This window comes from Peromyscus leucopus, chromosome 14, assembly GCF_004664715.2.
Source record: "Peromyscus leucopus breed LL Stock chromosome 14, UCI_PerLeu_2.1, whole genome shotgun sequence".
NCBI lineage: Eukaryota > Metazoa > Chordata > Mammalia > Rodentia > Cricetidae > Peromyscus > Peromyscus leucopus.
The window spans coordinates 21,151,626-21,168,786 of NC_051075.1; the positions used below are offsets into that span (position 1 = coordinate 21,151,626).

The 17,161-nt window shown below is 42.9% G+C and overlaps 1 protein-coding gene across 3 annotated transcripts in view; it reads left to right on the plus strand.

The window, feature by feature from the left end:
* The first annotated feature begins 208 nt into the window (after positions 1-208).
* Nubpl (nucleotide binding protein like) overlaps positions 209-17,161 on the plus strand; it is a 202,465-nt gene continuing 185,512 nt past the window's right edge. The window contains exons 1-4 of one of the 3 annotated variants that reach the window (XM_028869690.2): positions 209-351; positions 407-421; positions 825-957; positions 3,739-3,773. In XM_028869690.2, the coding sequence (XP_028725523.1) occupies positions 244-351; positions 407-421; positions 825-957; positions 3,739-3,773 (291 nt within the window). In that variant the 5' untranslated portion in view covers positions 209-243. Of the gene's footprint in view, positions 352-406; positions 422-810; positions 958-3,738; positions 3,774-7,114; positions 7,651-17,161 lie in introns of those variants that run through there. The other 2 variants (XM_028869685.2, XM_028869687.2) reach the window with 2 other exon arrangements.

Sequence of the window (17,161 nt, forward strand, 5' to 3'; positions counted from 1 at the left end):
CTCCTTGTCTACTCTGAAAGGATAAAATGAAATGTTACGTGTGAAAAGTCTTCGGGAATGTCTGGTCGCAGAAGTGTTTGTAGTTGGTGACCATCCGAATTAAAACAAATGGGGTACCTGAGCTGAAGAAACACCAATCAGGCTCGTCTCCAGGCAGGGGAAGCCACGGGTTGCCATGTGACGTCATTACTCCGCGCCCGGCGCAAAGTGCTTCCTCCCCTGTCCCGGGAAGAACCGCGCGCCATGGGGACCTGGCGGCGTTTATTGCTTCTTGGCAGGGTGTCACTCCGGGGTGGTTGCGGGGCCGCTGTCCCGCCCCTGGGGCGCCGAGCCTTGAGTTGTGGGCGCCAGGTGTGTGCCGAGCGCGGGAGGGGACGGTGGGAGCCTGATCGCCGGCGCCTGCGAGCTCCCGCTAGCGGGTGCCCTAGAAGGAATCTGGGGCTTGTGGTCCCCAAACTCTCCTGAGCATGAGGGATGTATGGGGTGCACCTTGCCCTCTTGGCGTGGGGTTATTTAGTGAATAGGTTAACGAGACGGAAAATGCACGGAGGGCTTAACTCGGTAAAAAGGCCACTTTGCGTTTTTAACAACCTCGCTTACCCTGGCAGATAAATTTCAGCTCCAAACAATTTGTCTTTGCAGTTGAGGTTAGCAGTCGATAAATAGCACCTAAAGGCTAAATTAGTGGCGATGAACAGAATTAGAAAAGAAAACCCTGTTATACTCAAACTCTGGATCGTTTTCACGTTTACAGCACACTAATCCAGTAATGAGGATGATTGATTTAAATCACTTTTTTTTTTTTTTAAGTTATTAGGCGCGAGGGTGAGGCCTTGAAACAAAGAAGAACACAAATCATGTCCCGAGGACTTCCTAAGCAGAAGCCCATAGAAGGTGTTAGAGAAGTTATTGTTGTGGCCTCTGGAAAGGGTGGAGTTGGAAAGTCTACCACTGCAGGTATTGTAAGGCGTTCACGTCCCTCCTGATTAAGAAGTTGTGCCAACTGTCAAGTGCACTGTAAATGATCACTTTTCAAGTTCAGTCTTCGTGACGTTTCTAACTGGTGGTTCCCTGTCTTAGGATTTGATAATGGGTGGGAGCTAAAGGAAACACGTTACCAGATTGTCTACTCAATTCAGTGAGAAGTAGTTAGGTTGTCTACAGGTATTCTGTTCACTTAACTAGGAAGTGGAGATAACCTCTTTCATAGGATGATAGGCGAATTAAATTAACCACTTAGCCCATTGTCTTTTCATAGAGGTTCTCAGTAATTGGTTGCTGTTACTTTTAAAACACTAGTAATTGTATATTACATTATTCTTGTTCTTTTCCAGTCTATCAGTGTACATATAGTTGTATATTTGCAATGAGAATGTTTGCTCTTGCGACCGTTTTTCATTTAGTCACAACATTTGTACCATTTATAAAGTCATGAAAAGCTAAGAATTTTTGAGAATGCTTGAAGAGATTTAACATTGTTTTAGTTTTTTATCCATCTAGTGTTTCGGTGTGTGTGTGTGTGTGTGTGTGTGTGTGTGTGTGTGTGTGTGTGTGTGTTCCTATGTTCAGGTGCATGTGTGTGGAGGGCAGAGGGTAACATTGGGTGTCTTTATTGCTCTTTTTCAATGGCTGACTGGCCACTGAGCTCTCAGGAGCTGCCTGTCTCTTCCCGTGTCCTTCCCGGTGCTGTGGTTACACTCAGGTCCTTCTGCTCGAGTGGTGGGTAGTTCACCTGTTTCGAGCCCTCACCCCGCCTAGCCATTTAGTCTTCAGATCCTCTGGATTAACATGGTATCGATGGAGAGTCCTTTCCTTGGCCCTTTTTGGTGATTGTAGATTTGTCACGAAGATGATGTTTTAGCACTACAGATTATGAGTTCTAAAACAGAATTAACACTCAAGACTTACAACAGTTATTTCCAAAAGGAATTATTTCCAAAGAGATTATAAGGAACAATAATGGGAGAAATTCTTGCAGTCCTACCCATTAGCAGTCATTTATTTTCTTCAGCCTTATTGAGCTATATTGGCAGGTAAATATTATGTATTGTGAAGGTTCCAGGGACACACAGCTCTGTGCTGTCATCCTCAGCAGCCTGAGGAGTCCCTCACCACCCCTGGAAAGTTTCTGCTTAAAAGTTAGATGATGCTTAACCTGTTATGTATCTGGAATTAGAATTATCCCGTAACGCCTAAGAGTGGATTTATGAGTACCACACCCTAGATGAAGTACTTCTTATACAGTATTCTTTTATCCTCACAGCAGTTATCAAAGGAAGCAGTCCCTTTATGTTATAACGCAGGGAGCAGTCAGGGTTATACAACAGAAGGAGGTGGCGGGGCTGGGTTCAGATTCAGGTCTGCTTTGCAGTTTACACCTCCAACCACTTTCCTTATCGAAGTGACAGCATCGTTCTGCAAGGAAATGGGATTCGCATTGTGGAAAATGGGAAGTATGAGAACTTATTTACTTATTTCTTCATGTATGTATGTATGTATGTATGTATGTATGTATGTATGTATGTATGTTGGTTTTTTGAGACAGGGTTTTTCTGTGTAACAGTCCTGGCTGTCCTGGAGCTGGCTTTGTGAACCAGGCTGGCCTCAAACTCCCTGAGATCCACCTGCTTCTGCCTCCCAAGTGCTGCGATTAAAGGTGTGCACCATCCCTGCCCAACTAGAGAACCTATTTATTGGTGAAATTATTAAGGCCACTCCACGTAGTTAAAAGGGAGGTTTATTTAGTGGCGTAACTTACAAATGAAGGGATGGGTAGGTTGCGGGTTCTGGGAAAGAACTCTCCTTGGTCTACCTCTAGCGTCCAGGGTCCAGGAAACAAGAGAGCGCGCTGCCTCTGCCTTTGGATCTCGGGTCTTCAGGGCCCTCTCTTGGCCCCGCCTTGTAGGCGTGACAGTTACCGAAGCCTCAGTGGGGGTTGGAACTTCCAGACCAAAGCTGGAATGGCTGCCCACTACACCTATTTATTTATCAGTCTTGCAAATACAGTACTTTGGACTCTCTCTTCTCAGCTGTAGCCCCGCTGCAGAGCTGGCTAACTGTGCTTTTGAGGACACCACTTGCTCCTTTTTGTCTCTAGAATCACGGCATCGGCTTTTTGACTACCGTAACACCTTACCATTATCTTTCTCACTTCCTTCTGTGCACGGTGCCCCAGCTTTTTGTATGCTTGTGTATGTGTGAGTTCGGTACTCAGATGCCCATAACAGCATTTATTAGGGAAAAAAAAAAGACGCAGGGCAGTGGTGGCACACGCCTTTAATCCCAGCACTCAGGAGGCAGAGCCAGGTGGATCTCTGTGAGTTCGAGGCCAGCCTGGGTCTACAGAGTGAGATCCAGGACAGGCACCAAAACTATTGAGAAACCCTGTCTCGAAAACAAAAAAAAAAAAAAAAACAAACAAAAAGGCCTATATCTATTAGTTATTAAATAGTTAATTATTTAAAATAAAATTTAAAACTACATATTCCATTAACATTACTTTAAGGAAAGCTGAGTGACGAATTTGAACAAGATTGTAACAGACTATAAAGGAGCTATTTAAAATGTGCAGTGTGGGACAGGCGTCTGTTCGTAGTTGCAGAATTGTTTTCTTCTGGTCTTCTGTCTCTGTCATTCTCTCCTCATCCTTGGTCTTTTACAAGCGAGGGAAATGTTGAAAAGTGAGTGATTTTCCACAGAAGGAAAGTGACTAACCTGAAACCTCTCTGTTTCTTTCAGTGAACCTTGCTCTCGCACTGGCCGCGAACGATTCGGTAGGTGTTCATCAATAGGAATACAAATGCATTGCTGTGTTTTTAATGAAGTGATGAAGCCTTGTGGCCTGAAGCTGTATAGTCTAGCTTCAGTTGGTTGCAGCGTTTTTTAAGGGACTAAAAATGCTGCCATTGGTACTGTTTCTTCTAGTAACCGTGATGTTGCAATTAAATGTTGGTCATGTATCCCATGATGGGCTTTCATGTTCTTGCCCAGAGGTCATTTTTTAAAATAAAAATTTACTGCATAGTCCATATCTGTGGTAGTACTATTCTGGGATTAACTTTTCTTTTTTGAGGCTAGGTCCATAGCATTAATCCCAGGCATCCCTACAACTTAACTTAGTAGCCCAAGCTAGCTCAGAATCCTTTTGCTTCAGCTACCAAGGTCCCAAGAGTACAAACATGTGTTCCAATGCCTGCCTGGTAGAGGCAGAAATAAGTTTCAACTTATTAACTCAATTAAAATCAAAGTTAAAAGATACCCTAAAAGTAGTGTTAGTCCTTTGGAGCAGAATTTGAATAGAATACATGTATAATGTAAGACTGAGGGATTGTCCAGTCTCCCTTTTATATCATAGGATTAACTGGAGGATAGTTTTGTATGTATTCATTCAGCTTTTTCATCTCTTCATATACAAATTAAGCCCACATGTGCATGCATATTTTTGTGATAGCCATCATTCTTTCTCTCTCTCTTTTTTTTTTAAGATTTTTATTTTATTTATATGTGTTTGCATGAATCTATGTCACCATGTGTGTGCAGAAGCCTGAGGAGGCCAGATGCCTGGAACTGGAGTTGCACGAAGTTGCGAGCTGCCATGTTGGCTCTGGGGACAGAACTTCGGTCCTCTGCAAAAGCCGCCCCTTCTCTTAACTGCTGAGCCATCTCTCCAGCCCTGTACCCAGTTCTGTGGCTGCTGCTTTCATGTTTGAGCACTTGTCTTTTGAGTGAATCTTTAGGATGCTTCCTCCTTTTCTCACTTACTCCAATTAAAGGACAATGAGATTTATTTTTTCCTGGGACTGTGGGGTTGAGTATGGGACCTCATACATTCTCGGCTGGTGCTCTACCACTGACCTGCCTGGCCCACTGCAATGACACTGGGATTTTTTTTCTTAGTTACTTTTTATGAAAAAATTTTAAAAGCAGTTTCGATCATATTTCTCCCCTCCCCCAACTTTTTCCAGATCTTCCTCGTCTCCCTACCTAGTCAACTCTGTGTTCCCTGTGAAAAAACAAAAACAGGAAAACAAAACAGCTAAAACCAAACAGACAGTGAACTAAAAATCAAAACTAATTAAGACAAAAACCAAAAAACCCAAAGAAACAGAAGCAAACCCCAACCGAAGCATAAAGCACACAGAAGCCCGGAGCCTCTCCTGTGTTGCCTAGCCACTCCTGGGCTTGGAGTGTGGTTGACGGAACCCGTGGCACTCCACTGAAGAAAACCGATTTTCTGTGTGGCAACAGGTGTCAGTTGCAGATCGCTTCTTGGTGAAGGGTGGGACTTTGTGTCCACTTGTCCTTCTCAGTGCTGGGATTTTGTCTGGTTTTAACTTGTGCAGGATCTTTTTGCATTTATATGTGTGTCCATCCTGTTGTGTCTGGAAGATGCTATTCCCTGGAGTCGTCCATCATCTCTGGCTCTCAGAATCTTTCTGCCTCTCCTGTGTTGATCCCTAAGTCCTAAGGGACGGGTCTGATGAAGCCACTCCATGTGTGCAGAATGCTCTGAAGTCTCACTCTGCACACTGTCCAATTGTGAACTGTGAACACTGGTCAGGAGGGGTGAAATTTCTAGTTGGCGTCAGCTTGATTTCTCCATGTTCAGTGACAGAGTAAGGGTTGTCTTTGGCAACAGGGCCTTGCCATCATGTAATGGAGAGCAACCGGTATTCTTGGCAATAGCCTGTGATGTTTGCAGGGGTGTGTGTGTGTGTGTTGTTTGTGTCTGCGGGACATCTTTGGCCAACTACTCAACAAGATGTTACCCATTCCTGGAACTATAGGTGGCATAAGATGTCTAGTTGGGGTATTGCCTCTCCCATTATATGCTAACTATTTAAATTACTTTTACATATGTATATATTTTAGGAAGCTTCTATAGTGGTAGGTTTCCATATGATTTTTCAAATATTTAGGTTCATGCCCCCTTTCCAATTATTACAATCAAAGTACAATGGTTTTTTTTTTTTTTTTTTTTTCTGGGACTGAGGGTTTGAACCTAGGGCCTTGTGCATTCTAGGCCTGGTGCTCTGTCACGGAGCCACCTCCCAGGTCCACTCCATGGCATCAGTTTTTTTCTTTTAATTTGTATTTACTATTACCATGTGTACGCTTGTGTGTGTGTGTGCACGTGTGTGTGTATGTGTGTGTGTGTGTGTGTGTGTGTGTGTGTGTGTGTGTGTGTGCAGGCATGCATATGCCATGGGTATGGAGGTCAAAGGACTTGGGACCTGGGTCCCTTCCGCCTTGTATTTGAGGCAGGGTCTCCTTTTTTTTTTTTTTTTTTTTTTTTTTTTGCGCTACGCTGCTACATACTTCAGGGTAGCTGGTTTGCCACTCCGGAGGATTTTCTTGTTTCTGCCTTCTATCTTGCAGTGGGAGTTCTGGGGTTAGAGATACACCCACCATTCTGGGATCAGACTCAGGCTGCGAGGCCTGTGTGGCGAGCACTTTTACTGGCTGACCATTTTGCTGGCCTCACAATGGCAGTCTTATATTCTATTCTGCATACTAAGTAAGTTATAGACACGTTCTCCAGAAAGTGTGGTTCATCTTTATTTTAGCTATAGTTGATACAAATATACGAATATACCTTTTTTTTTTTTTTTTTGAGACAGGGTTTCTCTGTAGCTTTGGAGCCTGTCCCGGACTAGCTCTGTAGACCAGGCTAGCCTCGAACTCACAGAGATCCGCCTGCCTCTGCCTCCCGAGTGATGGGATTAAAGGCGTGCGCCACCACTGCCCGGCGAATATACCTTTTTAAATACTCTCATTTATGATAGATTTTTATCTGTTTTTTAGGTATTAAAAGTAAAATTGAAATTGAACACTGAACATATTATGTAATCCTGCAAGTCATTAGTTAATAATATACATCTATTTCATAATCTATTTTAATTACTCTTCCATATATATGAAATATGTTTCATATGGTTTCTTATTTTCAACTTACTATTTTTAAAAATGTCCTAGCATATTTCATATTTATATATGGGACACATATATAAATATAGGAATATATAAGATATAAGTTTATATAATATAAAATACAAGTAAGAATCATTAAAGTGTGTAGCTGTGGCTGGGCTTATCACTTGTTTCCTGGCAGACAGTTTTAGTTCCCTGTGGACAGCACATATGGAAAAATAGCATGTGTTACATATGTAAGTGTACCGCTGAGATAAGGATCCAGAGTTTGCTAGAGTACAGAGCTAGGTATGTTCATGTCTCAAGATTTTGGCCCTGGTTTCTGAACATATGAGGATTATTTCCCTCTCACTATATTTGCTGTATAAACTTCAGTCCCTGTGGAACCAAGTATCCTAACTGGACTAGTAGGGAAAAATACCATTCTCTTTCTTTAAAGCTGTGCTCCTGCCTCAGGGAAATTCTACCATCAGGTTAAATTAAAGAACCCTTTTCTTTATAGCTCTCTTTCTTCATGGGGGCATAATTTCTTGCATCTCATCTTGTCCTTTTTCTTGAATTAACTTCTTCTCCCCCTGCCTCCCTCCACTTTCTTTTCTTTTCCTGGATGCATCCTTGAATTCTTCTGTGGTTTGGGAGGCAGATTAATGACTACAAGTGTCTCCGTCTTACTTCATAAAGCTTACCTTTAATGGAAAAAGAATTGGTGACATGATTAAGGTAAAGTCAAGTCATTGAGATAGGAAGGATACTTTAGATTTTCTGGTAGGTTCAGATTAATCATAGAGAGTGAGGGGGCAAGAGTCAGATGTCATATGAGGACCTGAAAGGAACCAGAGGCAGTGTGGCATTCTGCCTCCATCACAGCTGTCCTCAGTGATGCCCATTGGGCTTCCTTGATACTTTCTTAGGAAAGACATGGCCGACGAGTACATACAGGAAGTCAACTCTCCTAGTTCTTTAATTTCTGAAGATAACTTTATTCTTTCTTTGTATTTGATAATTTAACAAAGATGTAGAATTTAAGGCTCAAAATCACTTTTTGAACTTTGAAAACAATATTCCATTTTCTTCTGACGTACTAATGAAAAAGCCTGATGCTTTTTTGATTCATATGACTCTGTAATAGCATGTATTGTTTTTCCCTCAAAGCTTTTAAGGTTTTCTTTATGGCTTTTAAAGTTTAAAATTGTCACAAATATTTGCTAGGTTGTTGGCTTTAAAAGGTGTTGCCTGCTTGGAAATTGGCCCTGAGTGCTTTCCGTTTGGAGAAACTTCTCTGCACTGATGTGTTTGACCTCATTGTGGAATTCCTTCTGATGGGCACTGACCACATGCGTTCATTGTCTCTCCTGCTCGTTGGCTGTTCGTCATTTGTGTTTCCCAAAGTCCCTCAAGTCTTCTGCACACTTCTCTATCCAGTCTTAATTATTTAGCCCTTCTGTGTGTTTTAAGTTTGGAGATTGCTTTCTCCAGTTTCCTAGACTGTTTCTTACTTTCAGTTTATTGTTTCTTAAAAAAAGGAGGGGGTTGTTTGTAGCGTTTCCTTGACTCTGAGTGTGGCTTTTTTTCTTTTCTTTTTTTCTCCTTTTGATCTCTGTTTATGTAGAATAGTAGAATAGTTGCTTTCATAGTGCCTTCTGACCAGCAGAATCAGTAAACCTGGGAGATTTTGGACAAACAAAAGTTCAGCCCTGCTTTAGACCTTAAAAAATCAGAAATCCTAGGTGCAGCAGAGGTCACGCAGCCTGTCTTAACTCTCCTCTAGATGAACAGAGGGCCACGCGGCCTGTCTTAACTCTCCTCTAGATGAGCAGAGGCCACACAGCCTGTCTTAACTCTCTAGATGCAGCAGAGGCCACACAGCCTGTCTTAACTCTCCTCTAGATGAGCAGAGATCCATGCAGCCTGTCTTAACCCTCCTCTAGATGAGCAAAGGCCACACAGCCTGTCTTAACTCTCCTCTAGATGCAGCAGAGGCCATGCAGCCTGTCTTAACTCTCCTCTAGATGCAGCAGAGGCCACGCAGCCTGTCTTCATTCTCCTCTAGAAGGTTCAGTGCCAAGGTCTAAAGCCATGGATCTAGAGATCTAGGGTTTTCTTAAAAACCGTCTAACCTGCAATAGCCCCCTATTGTAGGACAGGGATAGCTTGGCTGGAAGTGGCTCTCCCTTTGTTATTTCAGTGGAGTTTGGAAGAAAAGGAAAATCAGCATGCATGTCTAGGTAGCTATATTGATGTAAGAGCCAGTGAGCTTACTTATTTATTTATTTTTCCATGGGAGAGGATCTCACTATGTAGTACAGACTGACCTGGAATTTATTTTGTAGCCCAGGCTGGCCTTTGAACTCACAGTCCCCTTGCCTAAGCTTTCCAAGTGCTGATATTACAGGTGTGTACTACTATGTTATACCAGTGATATGTTTAAACAATGTGTGTGTGCACACACACGCACGCACATGTGTTCATATGTCACACACAACACAGGAAAACAAGCCCTGGCCCTTCCTCGCTAACATTTACCTGATATACCTCTGACCTGCATACTGACAATCATAAGTCTTGATTTCTCTCTTTTTCTTTCTCTCTCTCTCTCTTTTGGTTTTTTTCGAGACAGGGTTTCTCTGTGTAGCTTTGCGCCTTTCCTGGAACTCACTTGGTAGCCCAGGCTGGCCTTGAACTCACAGAGATCCGCCTGCCTCTGCCTCCTGAGTACTGGGATTAAAGGCGTGCACCACCACCGCCTGGCCATATTTCTTGATTTTTCTAAACTACTTATTTTGTTCTTTTACAGTATAATTTTTTAAAAGTCTTTTAAAAACATTGATTTATTATTTTTATGTGTATGGGTGTCTTGCCAGCATTTATGTCTCTGTACCACACACAGGCATGCAGTTAGTGCCCATGGAGGTCATAGAAGGGTGTAGGATCCCCTGGGACTGAAGATACTGACATTGTGAGCTGCCATGTGGGTGATGGGAATCGAACTTGGGTCCTTTGGAAGAGCAGCCAGGTGCTCTTCACCACTGCGCCATCTCTCCAGCACCTACAGTATAATTTTAATGCACGTTGGGAAAGAGCAGTGAGTCTATATCTATCTATCTATCTATCTATCTATCTATCTGTCTGTCTGTCTGTCTGTCTGTCTGTCTGTCTGTCTATATCTGTGTGTCTAAGGCAGTTGTGTGTGAGTCTGCTGTGCAGGTCTGCTGTGCGGCTCAGCTGTGCGTCAGCTATATGTTGTGGTGATAGTTGAGTTGTTTTTTTAGTTTCTTCGTGTGCGGTGTATCAGCTGTAGGGTATTGTAGTTCTGGTGTAGACCTGTGTAGTTCAGGTACAGCAGATGCGGTATCTTGATGATAGATCGGGTCTAGCTGTGCGAGGCGTAGCTTTTATTTCAGACACGGGCATTCCTGCGGTGGGGGTGGAGTGTTTTCAGAAGGCAGTTGTGTGTGAGTCAGCTGTGGGGGTCTGCTGTGCGGGTCAGCTGTGCGGCCTTCATCGATTGCACCTTTCCTGGTGCGTTGCGCAGCCAGCACGTATCCCCGTCTCTATGTATCCGTTTCTGCTACCCCATTTTAACGACACCTCCTGTGCTGCTCTGGCTCATTCATCCACTTACACCTCAGTGACTGAGGGTCTGCTCTGTCTCAGCTACTGTGCCTGGAAGCTGTAGAAATGGGGAAGACACAGTCGTTGCCTTTGGGGAGCTCAGACTAGCACACCATGATGTGACCCTCTTCCTGCCTGTGCTCCAATTCTTCCAGTATCCTCTGCCAGATCACTCATAACTGTTGGAATCACATAGCTGTGCTGCTCAGATTCACACCCAGAAGCCTTTGCTGCTACACAAGCAAAGCATTCTGTCATTTTATAACCTTCTGCATTTCTACATTTCTACATTTCTTTTTTTCTTTTTTTTTTTTTTGGGGTTTTTCGAGACAGGGCTGTGTATTTGCGCCTTCCTCATAGTCATCACTCAAGAGCCTGGCTCTGCCTCCCGAGTGCTGGGATTAAAGGCGTGCGCCACCAGCATTTCAGGGCATTCTGCACAGTTTTCTTCAGCTTTCTGTGCCCTCTTTTCTGGCTGCCTTTTGACTATCCTGGTTATTATATTCTGTGCAAGGGTGTGGCTGGGTGGGGGAATTGAGTGCTTACAAAAATCCAGGACTGTCTTAATGTGCATCTGTGTGTTGCTTATAGTGCTCACACAGATAGTTTATCAGTTAGCCTTTCTCTGAGGACAGCTCAGTAGCTCAGTAAAATGTTCTCTGGATTCTCTCCAAGTAAGTGTCTTTCCCATGCTGTGAAATTCAATGGCACTTTTTTTTTTTTTTTTTTTTTTTTTTTGAGACAGGGTTTCTCTGTGTAGTTTTGGTGCCTGTCCTGGAACTCACTTTGTAGACCAGGCTGGCCTTGAACTCACAGAGATCTGTCTGGCTCTGCCTCCTGAGTGCTGGGATTAAAGGCGTGACCGGCTTAGTATTTTTTTTTTTTTTTTATATATAATAACAACATAACTAATGCTTACTGAGCACTTACTATATTAACATAATTAGTTAGCATTTTACATAGAATGGTTCCCATGACCTGTTTCTTAGCTCATTTCCTCCTCATAGCAATGGAGTAGGACTAGGTCCTGTTAGAACAGGAGCCTGCCCCTTTAAGAGAGTGGTCAGTCTTCAGAGGACACACCTCCCTGCTCCTCTCCCTGGGACAGAGCACTAACAACCGTCTCTCATTGATGGTTCTAACCAGCCCCTTGTTCTTCCATGCTCATTGTTACATGTACTGTGTTGAACTAGATCACATGGTGTAAAACTCCCATTCCCCTTCACAAAGCTTACACAAGTTCCTAGGATGGCTCTAGGATTTTCTGACTCCCAGTTGGGTCTCTGAGGGGCTCCTCTGGCTTCTCTTTGGTGATGTTTCTGCTGTCCGCCTATCTCTCCCTGACTCTTAGTCTCATTCTTAATGAAGCCCCTTTCCAGGGTTTAAATGTGAGCCGATCCTGTTGACACCCCTCATCGTGTTTGGTCTCTCTCATACATTGTACAGTTTGGGTCGAATGCTCTCCTTCCCACCTCTGGGCCAGGTCTCCTAATCAACTGCATATTCTGAAGTGAATTACGTGCCAGCTCCTTTCTTAGACTGACTGCTGCTGCTTTATTCTCATTATGATTATATTTAACAGCTACTATTACAATCCCCATTGTAGACCGGAAGTGAAAGCCCATAGAAGTTATGTGATTTATTCACCAAGTCACTAAGGAAGAAAATAACAGAACGAAGATTGAATGACAGCCTAGTCTTGCACTTTTAACCTAGTGCTCCTGTTTTGTTTGGATTCTTAGCATTAAGAACTGGATTATAGGGCTTGGAAGATGGCCCAGGGTTAAGAGCACTGCTTTTGCAGAAGACCTGAATTAGTGTGACTCACGATCATTTGTAACTCCAGTTTTAGAGGACTCTGATGCTTCTGGCCTCCAAGGGCACCTGTACTCACACTATATACACAATTAAAAGTAAATCTTAAAAATAAGAAAAAACCTGTTATAGCCTGTGCAATATAGTGAAACTCATCTTAAATCAAGCCTGTGGTGTGTCATGTGCCTGTAGTCTTAGCTGCTAGAGATGCCGAGGCAGGATGTTCATTTGAGCTAGGCATTTGAGGCCAGCCTGGACAAGATACTGAGATGCTGTCCCAACCAACCAACCAACCAACCAACCAACCAACCAACCAACCAACCAACTGTTCAACCATCCAACTGACTGACCGACCGACCAACCAACCAACCAGACAAACAGTCAAACAACAAAATGAACAGCCTCACTCAAGTCTCAAGTTGGTTGTCTCTAGTCTTGGCTCCCTCCAGCAGCAGCTAGCACAGTGCTTATGGCTTGGATAACACAAAATACATCTTCACTGTGTGGTTGAATTGAGTATCTAGTTAGATTTCAGTGTGTAAGTACAAAGTTTCTTTTCTTTAGCAGTGATGGGATGGGAACATTGGTGATACCATAGTGGCTGCAATGGTTAGTGTTAATTTTCAAGTTGGCAGGCTCTGGGCACAACTGTGAGGGATTATTTAGCCCATGGAGGGCCTGTGAGGATTATGTTGATTAGATCAGTTGAGGTGGGAAGGGGGTGGGGCCATTTGTCTTAGTCAGGGTTTACTATTGCTGTGAAGAGACACCATGACCCGGCAACTCTTATAAAGAAGACATTGAGGGTGGCTCACTCACATTTCAGAGGTTGAGTCCATTATGATCATGAAGGGGAGCATGGTGGCATGCAGGCAGATGTGGTGCTGAGCTGAGAGGGCTACATCTTGCAGGCAACAGGAAGTCGACTGACTGTCACACTGAGGGAAGCTTGAGAAAGGGAGACCTCGGCCCTCAGAGTGACACACTTCCTCCAGCAAGGCCACACCTCCTAATAGTGCCACTCCCTTTGGGGTCCATTTTCTTTCAAACCACCACACCATTCCCTGGGCTGGGTACCAGCATTCATGGCTCTCTGCTTCCTGTTTGCACAGTGTGACCAGCTGCTTCAAGCTCCCGCTGTGTCGATTTCTCTGCCAGGATGGACTAGACCCTTGAACTTCAGACTGAAATAAACCCTTTCTCTCCTGAGCTTTTCGTCACTCTGTTATCCCCTCGGCCACCTCATTTTATACAATTCTCAGTCATTTTAGCTCTGCTTAGGACTCCTGTTCCTTGGATGCTAATGTGTTGCTCCTGGGCACTAGACCTGCGAGTTTGGCCATTTGCTGCAGAGGATCGCTTTGACACATACCACGCATTTCGGGCTCAGAGCAAACTCCCTTCCCTGTATCTGTCTTTGTCCTCTGGGAATAGCACAGCTCCCCACCTCCTGTGTCGTGGGAGACACTCATGAACTGGGAGACAATGACTCATCCTTAGTAGATGGGTAGATGTCCGTCTGAACCAGTTGGTGCTGCTGCAGTGGCTGAGAATGATTTCATTGGTTGTCATGTCTTTCCAGGTCTTAAAGGCGTAAAATATCCTTAAAGACGTGTAGTCTCTAATAGCTCTGCAGTACAAATAGAGCACATGATGAGCTTTTTGTTTGTTTCTGGTTCTTGAGATAGGGTCTCATAGCCCCAGCTAGATTCAGGCTCACTGTATAGCCCAGGCTGGGTTTGAATTTCCCATGTAGCTAGGGATTACCTTGAACTTCTGTTTACACTGCTTCTATCTCCTAAGTGTTGGCTCTTGCTTGTGAGTAGTGACCAAGGAAAGAATAAAGAGTGTGTACTTCTCCAATTCAAAATAACAGATTGAAGTGTTAAATAAGTTCTCTTTTGCTTGTTCACTATAAATTGTGTTTTTTACTTTCCAAACAAGTGAAATAATTAAGATCTAAATCAGATAATGCATATAAAATATTTAGCACAATGTCTGTTCTATAGTAAGTTGCAAATGAATTTTTAGTATTAACAGTTAGATTAACAGTTTCTGTAAGCAGTATTGCAAAGTAAAAGTCAATGTATATTTTACTTGACTGTTTTAGCAAAACTTAATTTTAAGTTCTTACATTACGTTTTTAGAATGACTCATTAAGTGGATTTTTAATTGGATTTAAAAATGGAAAAGAAAGCAGTATTATCTTCAAAGAGTTTGTGTCTTTTTCCATTGATGTTTATCTCAAAGTATTTGTCTTGTCCTGTGATTACATAATGCCTTCACACGAGTTCCTTCCAGATGTACTATTTTTTCACAAAATGTCCTTTCTATGTGACTAATATTATCCTAAACCTTTGAAGTTCTGTGATCATATTAGGATGGATTAGGACATTTTAGCTCAAGAGTCAGATTTGGCTGGGTATGGTGGAATATGCCTATAATCCTAGCTAGCACTTGGGAAGTAGAGGCAGGAGGATCAGGAATTCAAGGTCATCCTGACCACATAGCAAGTTCCACTTCAAGGCTTGCCAGGAGACTCTTTTTCAGAACACACAAACCCCTCAGATCCCAGATGATGCAGGTTTGGGGTTTAGGAAAGCTGAACATATGTATCTCTACTCAGGACAGTATTTTCTGCATCAAGTAGTTCACATTCTAGCTTTTTGTCTTCATGCAGAGCTGGCCTTGTTTCTGGCTCTGACTCTTGTGCACTGACTGGCTTTTGCCTCTGCCTTCCTCCTAGAGTTGTGTAACAGTGCACATGGAGTGCTCATATGGGGTCCAGAATACGGGCAATGCTAACAATGCTAAGATGGCTCCTTGTCTGTGCTGGTGCGAGACTGCAGGTGCAGGAGCTGGCCTCGCACGTCATCATTTGCAATGTCGTCACAGTGTGAATTGGGAGTAAAAGGGTGTTTCTCACAAGTTCACATGGGAAATCCTGATGTTGCGACCACTTAATTGAAGTTCTTGAGGTTTATTCTCTTTCTTTAGCATCTATATTGTAAGAAGACCACATTCTGGTTTGTTAACCTGTTCTTAATGTTTTCATTATAGCAGGTATTTCTTAATTAAAACATTCTGTTCAGCATCATGGTAAGCTAGTTGGGAGGAAAGATGCATTGTTTATGTTTAATGTATAATTATTTTAAAGGCAGAGGGGGAGCTGGGTCAAGAAACCAAATCCTGGAGGAGCAATTGCAAAAATCATTACTTTTTGCTTTCTGTCCTTAAATTCAAAGGTAATTCTTGGTAAGAAATATTCTATATTTACAAGTACACTGAAATTCATAATTATTTGCATTTATTGAGAGATTTAGAAAATATTTTTACGATTAGGATAATCTTTACAAAATTGACGTTCTTTTAGATAAAAATAGAAATATTAAGCCGGGCGGTGGCGCACTTTAATCCGACTTAGAGAGCAGCAATCTCTGTGTCGAGCAGTGGTACAAGTGAGTTAAAAGAATCACAGAAATGTCTCGAAAAAAAAAAAAAAAAAAAAAATAGAAATATTAATCATGATTTTTCCTGTAAATATTTGATATTTGTCATAGCTCTACAGGCATCCATACACAGTGCATTTCTGATGAGTAACTTCTCCTTGTTTTTTCATGCATAGGCTTATTTCTATCTTGAGGGCGGTAGTGTCCTGGGACCCATGCTCAGCATGGTGCATACACAATTAAAAAGATCTTGCCCTTGTCACTTTAGTTAACTTAGAGCCTGAGTGACTAGTAGAGTGTTGTTTCCAGTGTATACTACTCTCTCCTTGATTTTGACTTGTCTCAAGTCTACTCCTTTCTTTCTTTAAACAGTGTTTCACTTCGAAGTGCAGGCTGCTCTTGACTTTGTGATTCTCTGTCTGCCTTGCCTTGTTTCTCTTGGTGACCACTGATGCTCTTCCCAGTCTTCCCTGCTCACACATCTCCTGTCCCATTCTAGATGCTTCTTTTCCAGCCCATGCTCTTGCTTCCTCTTCCCCTGACAAGTGGCCTTTTATTGATACCCTCTTTCATGTTCTTGCTCACTATTAGATCTCGCTTTCTTCAGTCATCATTGCATCCTTCCCTTTCTGCCTCAGAGACATCAGTCTCAATCTCAGCCTTTGTTCTTGATGCGGCCTCATTCTTCTTCTAGGAGTTTTCACTTGTGAGTACCTGCTGGTCATCTTCAGTTGTCTTTACTAAGTTTTCCCCTTAGGTCTACTCATACACACAGAATGTATGTGTTGGGTGAGTGAATGAATCACTAACCCTCGTTAACCTCTGTAGCTGAAGTTTTCTCTGGTCCTGCCCAGTCCACAGACCAGTACCCCACAGCTGCTTATAAAATAATCACTCAGAAGCTTATATTAATTAAAATTGCTTGGCCATTAGCTCAGGCCTACTACTGACTAGCTCTTACATTTAAACTCAGTCGGTTTCTGTTAAACTATATGTCGCCACGTATTCTGTGGCTTTACCTTGTGCTATTACATGCTGCTTCCTGGATGGCGGGCTCACTTAGCCTTCCACTTCCCAGAATTCTCCTCTCTGCTTGTCCCGCCTATACTTTCTGCCTGGCTACTGGCCAATCAGTATTTTATTTATCAACCAATCAGAGCAACACATTCACAGCATACAGAACATCCCACAGCATACCTCTGTTTGCACTCAAGCCTCTGGCTTCCCTATTATTTTCTTCTTCAAGCCATACTTGAGCGTGCTCTACACAGGCTATGTTAGTTCCGGGTGTTTTCAACCCGTTGACTTTTCTGCATTGACACTATATCGTCACCTACAAAACGGATGCTCAAGAA